The sequence below is a fragment of the Hylaeus volcanicus genome, chromosome 9 (genome assembly GCF_026283585.1).
Source record: "Hylaeus volcanicus isolate JK05 chromosome 9, UHH_iyHylVolc1.0_haploid, whole genome shotgun sequence".
Lineage (NCBI taxonomy): Eukaryota > Metazoa > Arthropoda > Insecta > Hymenoptera > Colletidae > Hylaeus > Hylaeus volcanicus.
Window position 1 is genome coordinate 587,129 of NC_071984.1, and position 21,037 is coordinate 608,165.

A 21,037-nucleotide genomic window follows, 5' to 3' on the forward strand; every position below is an offset into this window, starting at 1 on the left:
GATTTGAAACAACTTTTTCCTTAGCGAAAATGTTGTCCGAGGCTTCGCTGAAGAAATATTAACGGAAAACCCCGGACCAATCAGAGCGCAAGTATGCCAATGGAGCGTCCGCTGATTGGTCGGGGTTTTCTGTTGATATCTCCTCAACGAAGCCTCGGACAACATTTTCGCTAAGGAAAAAGTTGTTTCAAATCACCTCCCGGATCACCCCTATCAAGCTGTTACAACATATTTGGGACACCCTGTATATACAGAGTAGAGGTGATTTGAAACACCTTTTTCCTTAGCGAAAATGTTGTCCGAGGCTTCGTTGAAGAAATATTAACGGAAAACCCCGGACCAATCAGAGCGCAAGTATGCCAATGGAGCGTCCGCTGATTGGTCGGAGTTTTCTGTTAATATCTCCTCAACGAAGCCCCGGACAACATTTTCGCCAAGGAAAAAGTTGTTTCAAATCATCTCCCGAACCACCCCTTTCAATGACCTCCACCATTTTTGGGACACCCTGTATAATACTATTACTTAATTTATGTAACATATCTTATAACTAACTGTTTACCCCATAATTGTAGTTTGACTAGGGATTGGCTGTTTTTTCGGCATTGGTTGAGTGCCATTTTCTTGTAATTCTAGGGTCCGCCGCTGCTTTCCCTAACGTGCCTACTTTATCGACTGTCCCGTTTCCCGTCCGAGCTATCCTGCCCTTTGAGTATACATAGTATGGAGGATGGAATATGTATACATAGAAATGGAGGAGGAATTGCTTTGTTCTGTATACATCTTTGTTCTGTATGAAAGTGTGTCCAAAGTCTGCACGAGAGAGAAAGGTATAGAGTATAGAGTGATATCCGTCCTCTCTGCGCATACGCCAAAATCGTACCTGCACTGACCTGCAAAAGTATTTTAAACAAAATTTGTACATCTCGATAAGATATGAAATTGTTGTTAAATATATTTTTTTCGGAAAAAGAATATTTTCTGAGGATCGCTTCTTTAAAACTATTTTTATTTTTTCCTTTAGGAATTTGTTTCTCATAAGTAATATAAGTTGCTCCTAATATGTCATTTGACAAAATATGCTTCCTTTTGACCGAGGATGTGAAAAATAATGTTTACAGACAGTTTTAGATTTTGACCAAAATCGAAGAGCAACACCGTTGCGAAATCTTAAAAAATATTTCTTTCTTTTTTAAAAAATTGTGCTTTCACTTTAGAAAAAAAGTTTGTAGATGTTTCTTGTAGGGTTTCCTGAGATCTACGACGAAAAAAAGTTTCAATCCAAAATGTTTATTATTAAGAAAGTTACGAATTTGTTAACTTTGCAACGTTTTACATATTTTTCCGTCAAAAACAACTAAAAAATAAATTATTTCGTTTGTCTTATATTTTTTAAAAATTCCTGATCTAATGACACGCATTTTCCCGGTTTGAACATTAAAATCTGTTTATCTTATCAAAAGTTATGATTTATTCAAATTTTAGTCGAAAATTCTATATTGCACGTAACTCGAATTTGGTAACAGATATTAAAAAATTTGTTGGACGAAAGTTTTTCTGTATGAAAACGTTCACAAAATTGCGAATATAATTTCTATATAGCGGGTGGCAAAAAGATTTATGGAGAAGATCATTTATGAAGATTTTAGGTTGAAACTTTTTTTTGTCATAAATCTCATGGAACCCTACAAAAAACATATACAAACTTTTTTTCTAAAGTGAAAGCGCAATTTTTTTAGAAATAAAAAAAAGTTTTTTTAAAGTTCAAGTTTCTTTTAATAATAACATCAGAATCAGCCTCACTCGATACTGAGTTATATTTAAGTTTCTTATGAAACATTTTTCGCTACATGCCACAATACAGAAGTTATCAAAATGTCACAATCGGCTGAGACACCCTGTATATGAGATTCAACTACTTCTTCATAATTTTATGGGTTACATGTATATTTTCACAAGCCTATCTGTACAATTTTTATTTGTTTGCGAATATTGAAATGTAAATTTCGTTACATAAATTTGAATATTCTATTACAGTAAGAATCTGCTTAACGTCATCTGAACACGTAAATAATGGTGATTAGTGAAACAGATCAAAGAATAAGAAAATTAATCAGTTTTATTGATTCAGTTTTTGTTTTATTTTGTAACATTAATAGTTAAATCGTTTTTTATTGCATCAATTATAGACTTGTTTATTGCTAATATCCATTTTGATTCATTAAATCATGAAATTTTATTCAGGAAAATCAAACACAGTTCGAGTAAAGATGTCATGTTTATGACGAGGAAGGTTCTTCCTCGTTTGATATTTTTTGTTGTTCTTTTTTTTTTTTTTTTAGACGAAGTCATCTAAAGTCGTTTTTTGTTAATAACTTTTTAATAAGCAGTGAGCGACGGTTAAGTTATTAGAAAAACATTGACAACATATGTCAAGGTCAAGGTCATAGGGGTCGCCTATTCGGGATTTTTACCATAGTAACAATTTCATTGCAGACGATGTTCGAGGACCAGGTTTCAAGAAACAAGATGGAAAATCGAAACGAAAGAGACGTGACTCTATAGACAACACTCAAGATTTTTATAACCTATCCGGTGACGTTTTCGATACGGAATACCCAGAGGCAGAACAACTGATTTTGTTCGATCAGAGAGATGGAATGTCGACAGAATATAACGACACTATAATTGAAGAACTACCAATCGAAGTAAATACCGAAGATCTTGATTATTTTTCGGGACCTACGTGGCAAAGAAATAAAATACCAAGTGAGTACAAAAATTGATATTTCTGAATCGTGTCTGATTTTGTACTCGTAAAATTAATTTATGGCTATCCTATTGTAGTCCAAATTCATTGTATGATTAAATATAGCTTAGGAATGACTAAACACTCTCAATTTCAAGTATTTAATTAATTACAAAGTATTAACGGGATAAATGAAATATTTCTGGATATTTTTAAATATACTTATGGTACATTAATAAGGTTTAAAGCTCAAATTTGTTTTTCTCCTTACGGTTTTACTTTAGATAATACCATTCAACTTTCGTAATCCTTTTTTAATTAAATATATTTATTATGTTTAGCGATATCCAAGTTATCTCGAATCGATGAGTCAAACCTACTTTCTAATTTGTATAGTTTTAGTTTTTATTTCCAAGGATACTTGTTAATTCCATTCGATATATTTAATAATAACAAACTATACAGGGTGTTAACAAATATGTGAGACACTTTCTCAGGATCAAGTCTTCATACCAGTACAAATCGAAAAGTCTCTTACCATTTTGCGATCTGAGGCTTCGTTGTTGAGATATAAGCGGTTGAAACTTACAGGTGGACTTCCGGCGCGGACTGTTAATAAAAAATTCATAATAATTTAATATTTTTCATATGCACGTCGACCATATTGGATCTGCCATTTTGAATTTTGAAATTCTGATACCAGATTCGTAATTTGCGGCCCAAATAACCATAAAATACCAAGTTTCATGAAAATGTAACAACTTTTCAATATATATGTCGGCCATATTGGATCCGCCATTTTAAATTTTGAAATTCTGATACCAGATTCGTAATTTGCGGCCTAAATAACCATAAAATACCAAGTTTCATGAAAATCTAATAACTTTTCAATGTACATGTCGGCCATATTGGATCCGCCATTTTGAGTTTTGCAATTGTGATATCGGATTTGCAATTTCTGGCCGAAATAACTCACAAATACCAAGATTCATGAAAATCTAATATGTTTTCAATATACGCATCGGCCATATTTGAGCCGCCATTTTGAATTTTTCAATTCTGATATTAGATTCAAAGTTTGCGATTCAAATACGTTTTTACTAATTGCCAAGTAAACAAAACAATATCAAATTGAAAATATTAGTAAAGGCCAAGATATGTATATTTATGTATGATTCATGAAAATAAGTTTCATGAAAATCTAATAACTTTGTAATATACATGTCGGCCATATTGGATCCGCCATTTTGAATTTTGCAATTCTGATACCAGATTCGTAATTTGCTGTCCAAATAACGTCACGTTGGAGGAATGAAACAAGTGAGTGTGAGTGAGCTGACAGGGATTTAAACAGTCCGCGCCAGAAGTCCACCTGTAAATTTCAATCGCTTATATCTCAACACCGAAGCCTCAGATCGCAAAATGGCGACTTTTCGATTTGTGCTGTTATGAAGACTTGATCCTGAAAAAGTGTCCCTCATATTTGTTAACACCCTGTATAATATATAAATATAAATCGTTTGATATGCTTCTAGGAAAGAAAATGATCGTAAAAGAATCATCACCGCGATGGCTGGAAATCGGAATAGCTGCTGATTACTCCGTAGTGGATTTTCATGGAATGCGAGTGCAGCAGTACATTTTGGCTCTTTTGAACATCGTAAGTAGCCGTAAAATTCATGAAAAATACAGTAGTAAAATAAATACGTAATTATGAACTCTAGTCTCAAAACATTCATCATGAAATCATATTCTTAAATATATTAAATATATTGTAGACTAATGTGCGTAAGTTACTCCGATTGTTTTGATCTATTTTAAACTAGCTGTGCCGCGCGGTTTCACCCGCGTGGAATACTACAGGGTGTCCCAAAAATATTGTAACACCTTAAAGGGGGTGGTTTGGGACGTGATTTGAAACAACTTTTTCCTTAGCGAAAATGTTGTCCGAGGCTTCGTTAAGGAGATATTAACAGAAAACCCCGGACCAATCAGAGCGCGAGTATCCCGGCGGAGCGGTTGCGGTAGGCGTGGACTACGCGCTAGGCAGACCGCCCTCGCGCTCTGATTGGTCCGGGGTTTTCTGTTAGTATCTCCTTAACGAAGCCTCGGACAATATTTTCGTTAAGGAAAAAGTTGTTTCAAATCACCTCCCGAATCGCCCCTTTCAATGACCTCCACCATTTTTGGGACACCCTGTATAGATGAATTAGAAGCTACAAAAATTATAGTAAATGTTTAATTCTAGGTTAGTGCAATTTACATGGACCCATCTCTCGAGTCAAACATGGTCTTGGTAATTGTACGAATGATTTTGTACGCAGAAAAGAGAGACAGTATGGTGAGTTACGCAAAAATTAAATTTCTCTCCTCTGGACAGATTTAATTTTTAAAAATGACAATGCAACAAGAAGGGAGATAACAAACATTCATATATACATAAATATACATATCTTGGCCTTTACTAATATTTTCAATTTGATATTATTTTGTTTACTTGGAAATTAGTGGTACACAATTACACATTGTTGATCTTGCCTTCAACTTTTCTTTTCATTTTAAAAATTACAGAAGTCTTACAATGGCATTTTTGAAAATGTCAACTGATTGTGAGTCTACATTTGTTTTTTTTTTTTATCTGATGCGTATTTTTCGAGCTGCCCCCAATTTTCAACGATTTTTTGCTCATTTTGATTTCTGTCCATTACAGCACCATCCGTGAACCAAAATGCAAAAACTCCTAGGTAATATTTATATATTTTTTTCTGGAGAATCCAAATCTACAATGAAAAATGGGGGTTCCCATTAAAGTTTTTTTATCTTCCCCCACCTTCACCCTCAAGGGGTGGCGGTGGGATGTCGAGTTTGGTATCATTGGATGTCTCCTTTCGCAACGAACAACTTTCATTACCCACTTGTTTTGATCTGATGCATAGTTCTCGAGATATTTCAATGTCTTCAGATAAAATGACCACCCTGTATACAGGGTGGTCCACGCAATTGTTTCAAGTCATAACTCCGTTATTATTGCATTTACGAAAATATGCCAAAGGAGAAAGATAAATGGTACGAAGAGCACTACATCTGTAGGCCTTTAAATTTTGTTCAGATGCAGCAGTGCATATGCAATTAACAATTGCATCATTTCTTTAAATAGAAATGCACATTTTTTCTTACACAGATCGATTCTTCTGTTCATTCTACGTACAAAATGTTTAGGGCACCATGGCAAAAAAATTATTAGTTCTCGAGATATTTTCAAAAATGTCTTTACTGAAGAAGACCACCCTGTATATTGCTATAGGCTTAACGAACCACTCTCCATCTCCATGCGTTTGTGATTATGGTTACGTCACAGGTTCGCCGCGGCGATGCCAGGCGGTCCCTCGAGAACGTGAACAAATGGAACAGGAAAATGCTGTCTTCGGCGAACGTAAACCACGATGTCGCTATATGGCTAACACGTTTAGACATCGGTGGTCCCTCTGGATACGCACCTGTGTCTGGAGTATGCGATCCAGCGAGGTCGTGCGCTTTGAACCGAGACGAAGGCTTAACTAGCGCGTTTATCATCGCTCACGAAGTTGCCCATATGTGAGTATCGCGCGTATTTTTAAAATTAATTCCTATTCTTGAGTAATATTGTTACTATTATATTTTAAAACGGTAGTCTATTTTTTTTAAACCATTCTCGAGACAATTTTTATGGTTGCCTAGCAGGTAACGTAATTGACATAAAGTTTTGAAATTTAGTACGTTTATTTGTACAAATACAGGGTGCGTCCGCACGGGTGGTACGACCAAGCAGAAGGTGATACTGTCTACCAATTTATGTGTCACAATTATCAGTTGCAATTTCTTGCCATATTGGATACAGTAAAATTGTTGTTTTTAATCAGAGAATAAAATATAAATAATACGATTATATCATGCAGAAACGAAATCTTTTTAAGATACAAAGAAAATTTTCCAATTTATAAAAATACAGTGTTTGCATCTATACAAGGTGTCCCACAAATGTTGAAGTTCCTCGATAGGGGAACACTATAACCTTACATTTAATTATAAATACTTTAGTGCAAGTAAATACATGGCGTCCCAAAAATGTTGGAGGTCCTTGAAAGGGGTGATTCGGAAGGTAATTTGAAACAACTTTTTCCTTAGCGAAAATGTTGTCCGAGGCTTCGTTGAGGAGATATTAACGAAAAACGTCGACCAATCAATGCGCGCGTATGCCGTTGGAGCGGCCGCTGATTGGTCGGGGTTTTCTGCTAATATCTCCTCAACAAAGCCTCGGACAACATTTTCGTTAAGGAAAAAGTTGTTCCAAATCACATCCACTCTGTATATACAGGGTGTCCCAAAAATGTTGTAACACCTTGGAAGGGGTGATTCGGGAGGTGATTTGAAACAACTTTTTCCTTAGCGAAAATGTTGTCCGAGTCTTCGTTAAGGAGATATTAAGGGAAAACGTCGACCAATCAGAGCGCGAGGACAACAGTGGAGCGCCCGCGGTAGGCGTGGGCTACGCGCTAGGCGACCGCCCTCCGGCAGCATACTCGCGCTCCGATTGGTCGACGCTTTCTCTTAATATCTACTTAACGAAGCCTCGTACAACATTTTCGCTAAGGAAAAAGTTGTTTCAAATCACCCCCCGAACCACCTCTTCCAAAGACCTCCAACATTTTCGGGACACCCTGTATAATACACAATTCATACTGCAATGTTAATATAAGTAAAACACCACACCCTACCACAACAAAGTGGCCAGTAAATATTTCTATTTAAACACCAATTATAAATAATGAAATATTAATTAACACAAAATTAATTTCTTCACATAATATTTAATCATTTCATTAACACTACAACCTAGTCACAAACCTTTCTTCTCCAATCATAAATTACTAAATCGACAACTTATCAACTCAAACTTATTCCAACTTTTTGCAAATGTCGATTGCTGCTTCGTTTCTCGACTTTTGTCTCGCCCTAAAAAAAAAAAATTTCGTTCTTTTTACGATATACGATCGTGTTCCTCGTAGTCTAGGTCTGACTCATGACGGTGACGAATCAACCGGAAACGCGTGCAGGGAAGAAGGATCACGTGGAAGCGTGATGGCACCAATGGTCGCGGCGACGTTTCATCACTTTTACTGGTCCGCTTGCTCAAAGAAGGAATTCCATCGTAGGGTGAGGTGAGAAACGTCGTTTTATTCGTGCGCGATGTTTTTAGAATTACATACCGCTAAAATAGGTACTTGTAGACGGTGGTCGTGTTTATTGAACAAACCGAAACGCGACAGTTCGACTCCATTAAAGGCCACTGTTCGCGAAACGTTCACCATGGACGAGCAGTGCAGGATGGAATTTGGCGAGGGGTGAGTCTTTTTTAGTAAAAATAATTGTATGGAAATTAATACAGTTATTATTATTGTAATTATTTTAATAATTAAATTATTAACGTTAATTTAGTATAAATCATTCTAAGGTAAAAGTAATTCTTCTAACGTGGCTTCAACATAAATAAATTATATTTACTAGTACATAGTAACTTGTAAAATTAAAGAGACTGAAATTAATTGTAAGAACAATTTTAATACTTATAAATTATTTTAAGGAATATGCGATCCAGGTGTAATATAAATAAATTAAATTATTAGTGTGCAGTAGCTTATATAATCAAATTGCTGTGACTGAGATTAATTATAGGAACAATTTTATAAATTATTATTTTAATAATTTATATAAATAAATTATATAAATAAAATATAACATATAATATAAATAAATTTAATATAAATATAAATATATAATATTTATATACATTTATTTAAATATAATATAAATAAATTATTTTAATAATTCAACAATGACTGACACTTAACCTGTTAATAGACTGTAATGTCACACGTTATATTTTTACGATGATCAGTTAATGTGTCTTTGCATCCTCTTAGTTACGAACTCTGCAAGAGCTTTGATGTCGTGGAACCGTGTTCTCACTTATGGTGCGGTAATAGGAATATTTCTCAAACGTGCAAAACCAAGAAGGGACCACCTTTGGAGGGCACTTTATGTGGGGTCTCTAAGGTAAACGCACACTTTACATGTGAATTATGACAAGAGTGATGTGAACGACTAACTGGTTCGATAAAGTAACAAGATAATTGAAAACTAAATTTATACATTATTTTTGTATCATCATTGTAGATTATTTCATTGTCTGTTGTTCACTGTTAAAATTTTTAACAAGTTTGTCAATTTATCTTCAATATCTGCCTCGAATTCTTAATTATCTTTATCATTATTTATCACTGATTGTTGGCAAATTTATTAAATTTATTTATTTAATTTAAAATAGTCACGGACAGAATAAAGTCGTTAGGAACAAATTGATATTTAAATAAAGGTAAGGTAGCGAAACTGTGATAAATAAAAATTTAGTTATGCTGGATACTCTAAACAAATTTATTTCAAATTAAACGTTCTTAGTTACAAAGGAGAACTCTTGAAAATAAATATAAATCTAAAATAATAGTAAAATAATAATATAAATCTAAAAGTAAATATGGAAAATATATATTTCTGGTGTCTTTTTGGCATTCTCATAAAAATCCTTATTTATTTTTAGAAACTACAGTTCTGAAAAAGTATACAGGGTGTCCCAGAACTCCTGGGGGGTAGCTGAGGCGATTCTGAACAACATTTTCCTTTGCAAAAATGTCGTACGAGGCTTCGTTCTTGAATTATTAACGAAAAACAGCCGACCAATCACAGCGCCCGATTTGCGCGCGCTCAGCCGCGAGAGGCTGGCCCGACGGCTGGCCTTGAACGTCCTGGCTCGAGCCAGCCACTCGCGGCATTGCGCGCGCGCCACTCGGCCGCTGTGATTGGTCCGTGGTTTTTTGTTAATAATTCAAAAACGAAGCCTCATCCGAAATTTTTGCAAAGGAAATTGTTGTTCAGAATCGTCTCATCTACCCCCTGCCTCCATCTCTGGCATCTATTTCTGGCTCCTGCAGGAGTTCTGCGACACCCTGTATAATAGCTTCAAAAATATTAAAAATAACCGAATCAAGTTGAATACCATTTACCTAATCAGAATAATAAACAAATGTGACACGATTTATTCAATTTCCAATGCTTCTATGCATGTTTAAGCTTTTACTTTTAATTTGTTATCGTATTTACAAACATTTTTAATGTAACCACAACGCAATTGTTTCAGTGGTGTATGAACGGTCAATGTCAATTCGCGACCAAAAAGAACCTCGATTTGGGTATAGTGTTAAATAAACCCAGAGATGGAGGCTGGAGTTCGTGGTCTGCCTGGGAGAAGTGTTCGAGGACATGCGGGATAGGAGTGCAATGCCGAACACGAAAATGTAACAAACCGCTGTTAGTAATACTAACTCATTTGAATAACTATTAAAACCCCGTGCACTTAGAAAATTTTAGGACAGAGGTAAACACTTGGAAATTCTGAACAAGACTATAGTAAAAGGTACCAATTGAGGTTGTTCTGCATAATGTATCAATTTTTAATGAAAAAATAATTTTAAAAAATCTAGAATAGGATATAAAATAAAATAGAATAAAATTCTGAATTTTAATTAAAAGAAAAGCTATTGTGCTAATTTAATTTTTCCTTTAGAAAGATATTAGTTATATTTTTTATATACTTGCATAAAATAAATAATAATAATACATAAATTTTATGTTTAGTGTAAAGTAGTGAGAACCTCAATTTGCTAATCTTAAGATAAGCATTAATATTCATAAAGTTTTGACTTTTCATTGCCACAATTATTAATATTAAAATTCAACATTTAAATTAGCAAATTCTTTTGTATTTTGAATTTTAATGTACAAACTTGTTTTAATATGAAAATATTTAATGATATTCTTTTATACATAACATATCAATATTATTTAACATTGAATTATTCAAAATTTAATTCTTTCGAATCTCTGAATAATATTAACAATAATGATCTGAGACGAAACTTTTTTATATTTACAATTTAATCATAGGATGTATAGTTTCGAAAATAAAAATTAATATAGAAGTTCGTTGTAAAAATTGATTTTCAGAAAAGAGGTCTGGGTTAAGTCTGTTATTATTCGTTAAATAAATTTTCTAAAAATATCAGCTTACAGGGCATGACGAGACGAAACTTTTTTATATTTACAGTTTAGTCATAGGATGTATAGTTTCGAAAATAAAAATTAAGATAGAAGTTCGTTGGAAAAATTGTTTTTCAGAAAAGAGTTCTGGGTTAGGTCTGTTTATATTCGTTAAATAAATTTTTAACATTGAATCATTGAAAATTTCATTGTTGTTTCGAATCTCTGAATAATATTAACAATATTAATCTGCAAACCTTTATGCCATGGGGATATAAATTTGTAAAACACTTTGAATAATAAGACCCTTCAATGAATAATACACGGTTTTAAATGACAATTTGTACATTGGATTTGAATAGTGGAATCATCCCTCTTTGTTAAGGTTTATACATAGCAAAGGATTTGTCCCTATTGATTCTATCAATACGCGATGAAAATCGGTACCTGATCCCCTTTGAAGTGAATTGTGGATCCTGATTCTGTCACTTGAAAGCGGGAAGTACTTTATCCCCAAACGAAGAAATCAATTGAACTGGGCTCTGGAGAGCATGCAGGCCATGCAGTTGGTCCACCTCTATCGATTCGACGACCAGAATGTTTGTTATTAGGGAGAGTTCGAACAGTACCGAAGAGAGTCGTTCCATATTCTCAAGTGCAGTGTTTCTCAAACTTTACGTAAACATCTTTACGAAAATAAAAATTGAGAAAATAGAAGTTCGTTGTAAAAATTGATTTTCAGGAAAGAGGCCTGGGATATGTATGGGTTAGGTTTGTTATTATTCGTTACATCAATTTTTAAAAAATATCAGCTTACAGGGGGCGATTAGACGAAACTTTTTTATATTTACAGTTTAGTCATAGGGTGTATAGTTTCGAAAATAAAAATTGAGGAAATAGAAGTTCGTTGTAAAAATTGATTTTCAGGAAAGAGGTCTGGGATATGTATGGGTTAGGGTTGTTATTATTCGTTAAATCAATTTTTAAAAAATATAAGCTTACAAGGGTCGATTAGACGAAACTTTTTTATATTTACAGTTTAGTCATAGGATGTATAGTTTCGGAAATAAAAATTGAGAATATAGAAGTTCGTTGTAAAAATTGATTTTCAGAAAAGGGGTCTGGGTTAGGTTTGTTATTATTCGTTAAATCAATTTTTAAAAAATTTAAGCTTACAGGGGGCGATTAGACGAAACTTTTTTATTTGTACAGTTTAGTCATAGGATGTATAGTTTCGGAAATAAAAATTGAGTAAATAGAAGTTCGTTGTAAAAATTGATTTTCGGAAAAGAGGTCTGGGTTAGGTCTGGATTAGGTTTGTTATTATTCGTTAAATCAATTTTTAAAAAATATAAGCTTACAGGGGGCGATTAGACGAAACTTTAAAAGCTGTTTATTATATTAATACGATTATTATATTATATTATTGCGAACACTATAATTTAAAAATTTGAAATAATATTTCTATCTATATAATTTAAAAATTTGAAATAATATTACAAACGATATAATTTGAAAGGTGCCCAGGTCTGCTTGATAAATAAGTGTAGTTTTACTTAAATATTGACTCCATGACACATTTTCTGTTGAAAGGCCTGCTTACGGTGGCAAATATTGCTCGGGAACCACTGACGATTGCAAGCTTTGCGATTTGCCGAAATGCTCCGCGCCGATTGATCTTAAAGCACAACAATGTTCCAAACTCTCGAATGTCCCGAACCTTGGACAGCTCCAGCCGAAGAACGACGTGACTTGGCTACCATACGAGTCCGATCAGGAGAATCTAAAATGTCAACTAGTGTGCAGGAGCAAGGAAACTGGCGAGATATTTTATTCGAGGAGAAATTTGATCGACGGGACTCCGTGTTCCTATGGATCGTCGGATATATGCATACAGGTAATATTAAATGACGACTATGACGTTAAAATTATATGTCAGGTCAATTTGATGCATGTACTTCGAATTTCTCTTTTTAAGAATGCACAATTACTAACAATTCTTACGTTATAGTTTCTAACGATAATTGTTACAAAATAGCGTTAGGTTAATTGCATTCATATATTTAAAAAACTCTTTGAACTCTAATTGTAAAGATATAGTAGTCTATTTAATAGACATACATTGTACAAAAATATAAAAAATTTCCTAATTATCCACTTTTCTATTTAAATACTCCACTTTTTTTTTTTATTTCAACGGCGTTAAAAAGAAACGGTCCCAAAGAAATGTTTGGTCCATTTTTCAAACATTTCTTATTAATAATTTACATTCTATATTATCAGAATATTAGAAAATGATTTTCTCGGTTTTCTATCGTCGGATCAGCGATGTTTTAGGAATATTCTATTGTTGCTTATATGTTCAGTAATTTTACGCAGGAACAATTTAATGATCTACATAAATCTGGAAATTACCAAAAATTTGTAAGTGGTTTTAACGAATAATAACAAACCTAATCCAGACCTAACCCAGACCTCTTTTCTGAAAATCAATTTTTACAACGAACTTCTATTTTCTCAATTTTTATTTTCGAAACTATACATCCTATGACTAAACTGTACAAATAAAAAAGTTTCGTCTAATCGCCCCCTGTAAGCTTATATTCTTTAAAAATTGATTTAACGAATAATAACAAACCTAATCCAGTCCTAACCCAGACCTCTTTTCCGAAAATCAATTTTTACAACGAACTTCTATTTTCTCAATTTTTATTTTCGAAACTATACATCCTATGACTAAACTGTATATATAAAAAAGTTTCGTCTAATTGCCCCCTGTAAGCTTATATTCTTTAAAAATTGATTTAACGAATAATAACAAACCTAATCCAGTCCTAACCCAGACCTCTTTTCTGAAAATCAATTTTTACAACGAACTTCTATTTTCTCAATTTTTATTTCCGAAACTATACATCCTATGACTAAACTGTACAAATAAAAAAGTTTCGTCTAATCGTCCCCTGTAAGCTTATATTTTTTAAAAATTGATTTAACGAATAATAACAAACCTAACCCAGACCTAACCCAGACCTCTTTTCTGAAAATCAATTTTTACAACGAACTTCTATTTTCTCAATTTTTATTTCCGAAACTATACATCCTATGACTAAACTGTACAAATATAAAAGTTTCGTCTAATCGTCCCCTGTAAGCTGATATTTTTTAAAAATTGATTTAACGAATCATAACAAACCTAATCCAGACCTAACCCAGACCTCTTTTCTGAAAATCAATTTTTACAACGAACTTCTACTTTCTCAATTTTTATTTCCGAAACTATACATCCTATGACTAAACTGTACAAATATAAAAGTTTCGTCTAATCGCCCCCTGTAAGCTTATATTTTTTTTAAATTGATTTAACGAATAGTAACAGACCTAATCTACACAATAGATAATTTAATAAATCATATGAATACATGAAAATATCTCGATAAATCACACAGGTCTCTAAATTACTGCATACCGGCACGTGCTTTTAAAAATACTCTTTGTAGCGACAAAGTATACACACGTGTTCGTCCGTAGACAAGTAAAAGACAAGTAAACTTGGCTTCGCCGTGTAACTCGATGCGCAGAGATGTAATGAACTTGACTCCGATCCATCTTACTTCGAACTGTCGATTGAGACGTAAAATACCTGCTTCAACAGACTCCCGCCACGCAAACATGATCCATCTTGCCGTAACCGTGTCCGAGCACTCGTGGATCTTCCCATGTATAGATGAAACTTCGAACTTCCAGAAAATGTTTCCAGCATGTAGGTGTCAACCATCCTTCGAAGAAGCACGGGATCAGCATAAGCGTATTCCGTATTACAATTATGTAAATCCTGGTATGCTGCGACGCGTTCAAACATAGAGATCTCCGTAAACATCCAGCAACGGGTCCATGTTGTTACAGCATCGTTTGCACGGAATTACCTACGGAATCTATCCGCGCAGTGTCAATATCTCCGTTCAGGGTATACCGTGCAGTGGCTGCAAATTTGTTGGCAAAAATATTTAAAAGCAACGAAGCTTGAAGGCTGTGGCTGGATTTAGTGGTGAAATATAAACTTAAATCAAATTCGACTTGCTTACTTAATTTAAATTAAAAGAAATAATTTGAGCAAAATTTAAAGTCTGTATCGTGTGACTTGGAGGGCGGGAGGGGGAGGGTTAAAGAGCAAAAATTGAAAATCACGTTCCTGCACGAATTTTCCTGTGACTGGTGACAAATTTTGAAACAAAAATTTGAGATATTTTGAACAAGAAAGAATATTTTACAGAATTTTTTTCAGAATTTTTACATGTAAATTAGCGTTATGGCAAATGTAATATTGACGAAGGTGAGAAATGTCGGTTTCGTATCGAAATTGTCAGAGTACACGAATTATATTATTATAGTAGATAGTTATTATTGTTACTATCTTATAGTAGTCTTATTTAGAAGTGGTTGCATCAATATTTATTACTCTTGATTCCACAAACACTGACTTCACTTGAAGGAAATATTGAACCACATTTATCTTTGTTAAAGCTATTTGAAAAGTAGTATTATTACCAACGAAATAGACAAGATTTTTTTACTTATATCGACCAAACTGTGTTTCCATTAAAAATATCAATTTGCATAACCATCCACATTTACTTCTATAAATACTGACTTCACTTAAAGAAAACATTCGGCAACTTTTAATCCTTTGACTGCGAAGGGTGTATATATACTTGCTCGAGAAATGGGCTCAGAGAATTGGTTGTATTCGTTACATCAATTTTTAAAAAATATAAGCTTACAGGGGACGATTAGACGAAACTTTTTTGTATTTACAGTTTGTTTATAGGACGTTTAGTTTCATAGATAAAAATTCAAAACTTAGAAGACCTTTTTTCTCTGAATTCGATTAAATTTGGTATGATGGAAATAAAAGCATCGTTAGTTAACAATTACTTATTTGATGCATTTGAAAAAAAATATCACCTTATAGAAGATGACAGAACGAAACTTTTTTTTATTTACAGTTTATTCGTAGGACGCTTAGTTTCGAAAATAAAAATTCAGATAGAAGTTCGTTGTAAAAATTGATTTTCAGGAAAGAGGTCTGGGTAGGTCTCCGTTAGGTTTGTTATTATTCGTTAAATCAATTTTTAAAAAATATCAGCTTACAGGGGACGATTAGACGAAACTTTTTTATATTTACAGTTTAGTCATAGGATGTGTAATTTCGAAAATAAAAATTGAAAAGTGAGAAGTCGTTTCAAAAATTGAATTTCAGGAAAAAAGATCTAAGTTTTTAATTTTTATCTGTAAAACTAAACGTCGTATGAATAAACTATAAGCATAAACAAGCTTCGTTTCGTCATTTTCTATAAGGCGATGCTTTTTTCCAGCAAAAATCGTCCCGCAGTCAAATGGTTAACCTCCTAAAAATGCTTTAAGAAGCGATATAAATCTCAACGAAATAATCGAGATGTTTAACTTATGTCGACGAAATTGTGTTCACAGGGCGAGTGCCATAAAGTGGGCTGCGACAATGTCTTAGGTTCTACCAAAGTCTTCGACATGTGCGGTGTATGCGACGGCGACAATTCGACCTGCGAAAATGTCATCAGCAAATTTCAGCGAAAGCTTCGGCGAGGTCAGTTCAGTCACCGTTCAAATTGAGTTATTAGAAGTCCCGATGAAGTTTCCGTCAAAGTCGGATAGCCCGGGAGGCGGAACGGCTCTAATTAGTTTAAAGCAGAGGAATGGCGCGAGAGGAGTGATTAGCTGTTAGCTCGGCTCGCCCGAAGGAACGAGGAGTCGCCGTTTTCGTTTTTCTTCGGTGCCGCGGACGGATGGAGTAGTTACGCTGAAACGAGCTACGTTTGCAAACACTTTCGATTACCGCGGGATTTACGTGTAGCGCGACGACGACTTCTGTCGCCAATCACGTGCTATTTTTTAACCTTTTAACCTTTCAAGAGCTGCTCTTCTACTATATCATTCTACAGCGCGGGACAAAATACTAGAATATTCGATATGTGTGACTTTAAATAATATTATTTAAAAAAAAGAGTACACTTTGATAGTTTTTTAGTTATTTCAGTTGCGTCCTTAAATTTTTGTTCACAGATGTAACACGTGTCGCTATAATACCACGAGAAGCTCGGAATTTGTTCATGAATATCACACTACTCGGTGTACCGTTTTCCCATCGAGAAAATTTAACAATCGTCGTAGGAGATGGGCGAAGGAGGCGAAACGTGCAGGAGAATCTAGCTTCTCGTAAACGGGATTTAACGATCGTGCAAGGTGCCGCATTTCGAATTCAGAAACGGGATGACAGTAGTTACTCCTTGAGAGCGTATGGAACTACATTCGAAGACGTGGTGATTTTAGTAAATAAAAATATTTTTAATATTCAATTTTTAAGTACTAAAACTAATTTATTGTTATTAGGTTTTTATATTAATCGTTACAATTTCAAAATGAATACCACTATCCAATGATTGTACATGCATGGATGCATGTCGGTGTATGCATGTGGGTGTGAATGTATAAGATGTGTAGATTAAACTGTTAAGTAAACGAGATGGTATACAGAGTGTCCCGAAAATGTTGTAACACCTTGACAGGGGTGATTCGGGAGGTGATTTGAAACAACTTTTTCCTTAGCGAAAATGTTGTCCGAGGCTTTGTTAAGGAGATATTAACGAAAAACATTGACCAATCAGAGCGCGAGGATGGCAGTGGAGCGCCCGCGGTAGGCGTGGACTACGCGCTAGACCGCCCTCCGCCGGTGTACTCGCGCTCTGATTGGTCCGGGGTTTCCTGTTAATATCTCCTTAACGAAGCCTCGGACAACATTTTCGCTAAGGAAAAAGTTGTTTCAAATCACCTCCCGAACCACCTCTTTCAAGGTATTAAACATTTTTGGGACACCCTGTATATACAGAGTGGAGGTGATTTGAAAAAACTTTTTCCTTAGTGAAAATGTTGTCCGAGGCTTTGTTAAGAAGATATTAACGAAAACCACTGACCAATCAAAGCGCGCTCCATTGGCATACTCGCGCTCTGATTGGTCAGTGTTTTTCGTTAATATCTTCTTAACAAAGCCTCGGACAACATTTTCGCTAAGGAAAAAGTTGTTTCAAATCACCTCACGAACCACCCTTTTCAAGATGTCACAACATATTAAAATAATTGATACTTAATTGATTCCACATTATACTGTGGAAATTTATACAGTTATGATTGGTGTAAATGTACAAAAATATACAAGGATGTGTATACAACCATTAATATATACAAAATAAAACATAAAATACATGTTACGACATTTAGGAAAGTATCATACTTTAATTTATGTGTCTACTCTTCATTTGTATATGTAAAAATATGAATTTTTCGAACCTTTCGTATTCTATTGATAATTAATTCTTTTAGAACATTCTTGGTTTAATATAGCTTAATAGTTGAAAGAGTCACTTTTTACATTTTGTTCCGCAATATTGGATCCGCATTGTTGAATTTCTAAATTTTGAATTGAAATTACTAATCACTGACCTCAAAAACACTTTTATACCAAGTTTGATCCACATCGACTCACTTTTCACATTTTGTTTCGCCATATTAAATCCGCCATGTTGAATCTCTAAATTTTGAATTCAGATTTGTAACCATTGTCCCCAAAAACCGAAGTTTTATGAAAATCGTTCGAATCCTCTTCTAATATAGTTTCAGTGGTGGTTTCACCCCCTAATTACAAAAAGGAGGGCGGTCGCCTAGCGCGTAGTCACGCCTACCGCGGGCGTTCCGCCGGCATACTCGCGCTCCGATTGGTTCGGGATTTTCTGTTAATATCTCCTTAACGAAGCCTCGAACAACAATTTCGCTAAGGAAAAAGTTGTTTCAAATCACCTCACGAACCACCCTTTTCAAGATGTCACAACATTTTTGGGACACCCTGTATATACAGAGTGTAGGTGATTTGAAACAACTTTTTCCTTAGCGAAAATGTTGTCCGAGGCTTCGTTGAAGAGATATTAAAGGAAAACTCTCGACCAATCAGAGCGCGAGGATGCCGGCGGTGGGCAGTCGTCTAGCGTGTCTCCTACGCCTACCGCGCCTACTCGCTCTCTGATTGGTCCGGCGTTTACCTTTAATATCTCCTTAACGAAGCCTCGAACAACAATTTCGCTAAGGAAAAAGTTGTTTCAAATCACCTCCCGAACCACCCCCTTCAAGGTGTTACAACATTTTTGGGACACCCTGTATTTCTTGTTATTAGGTTTTTATATTAATCGTTACAATTTGAAAATGAAATACTAGAACTAATCTATTAAAATTATCTAGGTTAGTTATCAAGATTAATTATATTGATAAATTGATTTATCAATTCTCAAGATTAGTTTCCTGACAAAAATTAACAATTCTATATTTAAATTAAAAAATATCAATATCATTCAAATTTCAGTTAGCAAGTAGAATACTACTTCATTAGCTACTGCATTTGTTTCTATTTTGTTAAAACCGAAGAAATAAAGAAAAAAAGACCAAGTGGTACCACAAGGTGAATAAAATGTGGATGTTATTCTTTTTTTAAGATTTTGGTCATTCGGTTTTTCAAAAGTTTACATAGAATTAAAAATACTTTTAATGCAGATTTAAAATCATATTTTGCAATAACAACTTAATAACTTCATGAGAATACCGAACATTGCTGATCCGACTTATTGTAGTTGAACTAAGTAATATCCACATAATTTTATATTTAGATGTGTAGAATTTCTAATAATTGATATTATTAGTTTCAATTTTTAATTCTAGATCCATAATTTCATATTAAGAATTATTTGTCTCACGAAACCACACAACCTTTGCCTGGAACAATATTTCGCATCTTTCATCATAAATGAGACAATAAGATATTCTATATCTAACTCCAAAGTTTTATAAAAAAAATGTGAAATGAAAAATTAATTTTCAGAATATATTTAACAAAATAGACTTCATTCCTGAAGATATTACGCACACTCCATTTTACGATTCCATAATTGAATATAATAAATCACATATAGCAAACAATATTTTAGTACGTGTAAAAAAGATGTGTATTAATTAACTGGAAATTGTATGCAATCATAGACTACGTTAATAAAAAAAAACATGCAAAATATACACAAAATATATTTTACAAATAAATATAGTAATTACAAAATACATTTTACAAATGCATACGATAATTACAATTTTTTATTTTGCATAAGTGCATATTTTCTGCATGAAATTATTAATTTACGCGTCAAGCCGATATTGAACATTTTGCAACCTTGCATAGCAAGATATGGAGTTACTTAACAATGTCGTAAATTTTATTCTCTTTGTAGCTGTTGGTACCAAGAAATATTGCAGAGCAAGGAATGTCAGTTGCAGTCTCCCTGCAATATTTCTTAAATCGCGACGAAAGGAATGCAAAAGACAGATACGTTTGGTTATTCGGAGGTTGGAGCTTTTGTTCGGCAAGTTGCGGTGGCGGAACGCGTCAGAAGATGATAGTCTGCAAAGACGAGGAAACTGGAAGAATAGTTTCACGAAGAAAATGTCCATTGACGACGAAACCCAGCCAGGAGATTGAAAAATGCAACGTTTTCAGGTATTCGAGTTGATAGGGTTCCTTTGTTACTGAAACTGATTTTAAAGACGTGAAAAAGACGAATACAAATAAGAAGAAAGAGGAAAAATTGTATTTAAATAATTGATACTTAGACAGTGGATATTTATACAGATATGATAGGTGTAAATGTACAAAAATATACAAGGATGTGTATATAACTATTAATATATAAAAAATAAAAAAAAATACATGTTACGACATTTAGGAAAGTATCATACTTTAATTTATGTGTCTATTCTTCATCTGTATATGTAAAAATATGAGTTTTTCGAACCATTCGCATTCTATTGATAATTAATTCTTTCCGAACATTTTTAGCTTCATGTAGCTTAGTTGAAAGAGTCACTTTTTACATTTTGTTCCGCAATATTGGATCCGCATTGTTGAATTTCTAAATTTTAAATTCAAATTTCTAATCACTGACCTCAAAAACACTTTTATACCAAGTTTGATCCACATCGAGTAACTTTCCACATTTTGTCTCGCCATATTGGATTCGCCATGTTGAATCTCTAAATTAT

General features: G+C 33.9%; 1 protein-coding gene across 6 annotated transcripts in view; it reads left to right on the forward strand.

Annotated features, from left to right (window-relative positions):
* The window catches only part of LOC128881925 (A disintegrin and metalloproteinase with thrombospondin motifs 3-like), a 35,573-nt gene that overhangs the window by 9,359 nt on the left and 5,177 nt on the right, over positions 1–21,037 (forward strand). For 5 of the 6 annotated variants that reach the window (XM_054133363.1, XM_054133364.1, XM_054133365.1 and 2 more), the window contains exons 3-14: positions 2,494–2,766; positions 4,282–4,406; positions 4,995–5,087; positions 6,105–6,340; positions 7,792–7,944; positions 8,014–8,127; positions 8,707–8,839; positions 9,978–10,147; positions 12,470–12,773; positions 16,364–16,496; positions 16,973–17,238; positions 20,230–20,495. In XM_054133363.1, the coding sequence (XP_053989338.1) occupies positions 2,494–2,766; positions 4,282–4,406; positions 4,995–5,087; positions 6,105–6,340; positions 7,792–7,944; positions 8,014–8,127; positions 8,707–8,839; positions 9,978–10,147; positions 12,470–12,773; positions 16,364–16,496; positions 16,973–17,238; positions 20,230–20,495 (2,266 nt within the window). Of the gene's footprint in view, positions 1–643; positions 828–2,493; positions 2,767–4,281; positions 4,407–4,994; positions 5,088–6,104; positions 6,341–7,791; positions 7,945–8,013; positions 8,128–8,706; positions 8,840–9,977; positions 10,148–12,469; positions 12,774–16,363; positions 16,497–16,972; positions 17,239–20,229; positions 20,496–21,037 lie in introns of those variants that run through there. The other variant, XM_054133368.1, reaches the window with a different exon arrangement.